General features: G+C 32.1%; 1 protein-coding gene across 1 annotated transcript in view; it reads left to right on the top strand.

Moving 5' to 3' along the window:
• LOC112904875 (maltase A1-like) overlaps window positions 1-2,712 on the top strand; it is an 11,846-nt gene extending 9,134 nt beyond the window's left edge. Inside the window, exons 3-4 of the mRNA XM_025975999.1 lie at window positions 794-1,389; window positions 2,539-2,712. Of these exons, the coding sequence (XP_025831784.1) occupies window positions 794-1,389; window positions 2,539-2,674 (732 nt within the window). The 3' untranslated portion in view covers window positions 2,675-2,712. The remainder of the gene's footprint in view (window positions 1-793; window positions 1,390-2,538) is intronic.
• Window positions 2,713-4,364: the final 1,652 nt, after the last annotated feature.

Genomic DNA, 4,364 nt, shown 5'->3' with positions numbered 1-4,364 from the left:
TATTAATTATAATATTATATAAATAATTGTTAAAATTCTTAAAACGCTTGGCAATTTCTGTTTAATTGAAGGACCAATACCAAGTGGTCAATCTTTTATTTAATAAAAAAAAGAATCAATTCTTGTTTCTATGACAACTGATATTATTCCATTAAGAAGGAAACTGTATAATTGAAAAACTCTCTTTCGATAGGGTGATCATGACCGAGGCATATACAGATATAGGTACCACCATGCTTTACTATGGTAACGATACAGTTGATGGAGCTCATTTTACATTTAATTTCTTTATTCTAAACGAAATTACATCAACCAGTACTGCCAATGATGTCGTTTCAGTAATAAAGAGATGGTTTCAAAATATGCCAACGAGATTTGTAGCTAATTGGGTGGTAAGGATTATTATTGAAATATATTATTCAAGAATTATAACTCGTCATTTGAACCTTATAATTGACTCGTTAATTAAAACACTGAAACCCGAAATTCCATCTAAAAATGTTCAAAACCGCTAGTACGCGTTTTAACACCTAGAGTGTCCACAATTGAGATATGAAACACATTTTAGAATTTTCAAACGTTTTTTTTCTTTTAGTTTTAGTGTTTTATTTAGTTCTATTTTACGAACTCCATTCCATTTTCTTGTATTTTAATCGATTTTGTTACTTTCGTGAACTTTCAATTAATTTTACTCTACGTTCTACGTGGTTGTGAATCAAAAAAGCAGTTATTTATTTGCATCTCCTACATTTATCAAATTATTTATGTGTATATCGTCGTTTTCACGCTTTAGTTGGGAAATCACGATAACTTTAGAGCAGCTAGCCGTCTTGGGGTTGAAAATGTGGATGGATACAACATGTTGACAACCCTTCTGCCAGGTGTAGCTGTCACATACAACGGAGAAGAAATTGGAATGGAAGACGGAGAAGTAACATGGGAAGAAGGACAAGATCCAAGAGCTTGCAATGGGCTCGAATCAGAGTTCAACACTGAAAGCAGAGATTTTGAGAGGACTCCATTCCACTGGGATTCTACAGCTAACGCGGGATTTAGCACAGCGAATAAAACTTGGTTGCCCGTTAGTTCAAAATACAGAACAAACAATCTTGAACTACAAAGTAGAGAAGGAGAAAAGAGTCACTTCCATATCTACCAAAGTCTAATGAAATTGAGAAAAGAGAACACCTTCATTTTCGGAAATCTAGACGTAGAGGTTTTAGCACCTAACGTTTTAGCATATACAAGGGCATTGGATGGTAACGATACCTATGTATTTATATTTAATAATGGAGGTAATTCTACAACAGTGTCACTATCTCCGTTTAAATCTGTCACTGGGAACATGAAAGTAGTCCTATCCAGTACCAGTTCTTCAAGAAACGAAGGGTAAGATATCTAACATTAAATATTTTAAATTAGTTATCGTATTTTCGCTACTATTCTTACACATTTCAAGTCAAAAATAACTTTTTGCTAATGGTTTGGAATTTACTTAAATGATATCACGCGCAAGTTTGAGTCAAACTTTTTCATCGGTTACCGTAAATGAGTGAATGAGAAAAATACACTGACGCATAGGAGGTTGCATATATAATGTTCATTCCGCTACATGGCTTTTATAAAATATACGAAAAATAAATAAATTAAAAAATTACCTAAATCACTCCTAGCAACTCTTCCTCAACGTTTGCGAACTCTCATCGAAATCGATTCGATCATTTCGAAGATTAAACCGTACAACCACACAAATAGGCAGACAGACAGACAGACAGCGAAATAATAGCCTTGATTACTTCCAAATCATTCCTGGCAATCCCTTTTTAATGATTGAAAAGTTTCATCTAAAACGGGTCAAACGTTTCGAGTATTAGTCCATTCAGACAGAAAGACAGACCGACATATAAATATTATTTTAAAGGTCATTTGTGTCTTAATAGCATAAGCATAACCATCATCATTATAAGGTCGTTAGTCCTAAGACTGGTTGGACACGCACCTCCACTCTTTCCTATCCTCAGCTAATCTTCGCATTTCCCTAAAACTAGAACAACTCACATCCTTAACTATTTGCGAACAATAGTCTAATCTAGATCTACCTCTACCCTTCCTAACTCCCGTTTCTGCCTCTAACATGTCTCCGACTAGACCTTCATGCCTGAGAAGGTGTCCTACTAACTTCTCGCCTATTTCTTATTGACTTCCATAGAGTCCTCTTCTCCTATTCTTTCTAATACCTCTTCATTTCCAATCTTCTCTATCCGCAGTATCCTCATCATTCGCCTGTAAAATCACATTTCGAACGCTTCTAACCTTTTCTTTTCCGCCGCACTCACTGTAGATGTTTCGCACCCGTACAGCGCCGCGCTTCAAACAACCTTTTTCGAATTTTGAAATTAACCATTCGCGAGCATAAAAAAATACAGTTATTTCGATGTTACAGACAGAGGCATTTTATTTACGTGTATATAAAGATAAATAGATTATGATGTTTCAACAAGTAATATCAGATTTATTATGATTGTATCATTATTTCAGGGACATTCTCTCAATAGAAAACATAAATTTGGGTGCTCACGAGGCAATAGTGGCTAAATCAGGATCAAATAATTTAGTACGATGGAGCATTTACAGTTTTCTATTTATAGTATTATTCTTATTTCGATTTTCTTAATTAAATTAATTAACTTTTTAACTGTTATATTTGGAATTTATTATAAATTGTGTGATTTTTTAAAAATATGTATATAGGTATGTAATAATATAGTTTATTTTTATATTTTTTATTTTTGTTTTTGTCACTAATACTGCACTATAGACTATGTAAAAATAAGGTCTCCAAAACGTTGGGCCGACAGGAAAGCTTTTGGTGTGGTTACTGGTCACACTGTCGTGTTTGCTGTTTGTACTCCTCTTAAACAGATCATCTCAGACTGCTGAGATGCTTGTCTTAGCTCATAAAGATGTAAAAGGCGTTAGACTAATCAAAATTCATTAACAGGAAACCGAAGTATACCGGGAGTTGTGTATAGATGTCAAAAAATTTGGTGACACGTGGGAAAAAAAAAAGTCGAAATAGTACGGTATGCTCTTTACTGTGAGGGAGAAAAACTACCCTTTCTGGTTATATATTGGAAACTTTTTATAAGCGCAATGAATAAAAAAAAAATTATTTGTAATATTCCAGAAAGTTTTATCAAAAAACTATATAGTCGTTTCTAAGCACACTTGAAAAAGATTGAATAATCAGCTGAAAAACACTTAAAGTATTTTTAAAAATTTCCACAGATACCTCTCGTCTGCTGTCCGGTCGTACCACATAATGTGAACGGTGGTATGCTTAAGAGTGATTATGACCAAACCAAACAGTGATCACAATGTGNTAACTTATTGTATTTATTCATAAAACCAATAATTTTCCCCTGTTGAGTCTCAACTAAGCAGGATTTGTTCTTAATCTTAAAAGTATTTCTTCCATATGGAGATGCCATAGCACAGCGAAACTACTGTTGCGAATAATTAAACAATTTTGTGTTTTGAAGTATTAATTTTTTTCTGATTTTCGAAAAACTAAATCTTATTATCTAAAGTGCTGAGATACTAGATACAGTTTCTGTATGTGTTACAAAATGTAACTGACAGACGATAATTTTAATCGCCCTTATACCAGGAAATATTAATAACAAAAAAGGTTTATATGTTGTTCATTTGAAACATTTAATAAAACATGGATTATTCATAAAAAAAGTAATATAATTATTTGTATATATTTGCGAACGAATAAAATATTTCTTTAAAATCCCAATGGGTTTAAACTGTGAAATGAATATTAATTCAAAACTGCGTCGATAATTTCGCGTCAGTAAAATAATTATCTACGACAAATATAGGATAATTTTATTAACACAAAAAAAGTGGCTACGTGTACTCTTCTATTATGAATACAATAGAATTGTCGTTTTAATGACAATTTTTATCTATATTAAAAATGTATTGCACGTTCTTCTAATAAAACTTATTGTGTTGTGCGAAGGTTAAAGAATTTATACACACTATTATTGCAAAATTGTGTTGGTTAGTTTACATATTAACAAATTAACTAAAATTGCATCGTTTTGACCACTTCATTAGGTACTGATTACCATTTTGTATGCGTATGATTAAAATCAATTCAATTATATAGAGAAACATATGCCAAATAAAAGTACCTAGATATTAATAATTTTATCAGCTCGTCATCAAGCAGATTGGTTTGTTCATTAAGATCAGGATAAAGTAAAGGCACAAACAATAATTAATTAAGTAAGACAGATAAACTGATTACATTCCAAAAAAAAAAAAGAAAAAAATTAAATTGTCAAGAT

This window comes from Agrilus planipennis, unplaced genomic scaffold (assembly GCF_000699045.2).
Source record: "Agrilus planipennis isolate EAB-ADULT unplaced genomic scaffold, Apla_2.0 scaffold12, whole genome shotgun sequence".
In the NCBI taxonomy this organism is placed as follows: Eukaryota; Metazoa; Arthropoda; class Insecta; order Coleoptera; family Buprestidae; genus Agrilus; species Agrilus planipennis.
The sequence above is the reverse complement of the archived record's forward strand: the minus strand, read 5'-3'. Positions and strand labels throughout refer to the sequence as shown.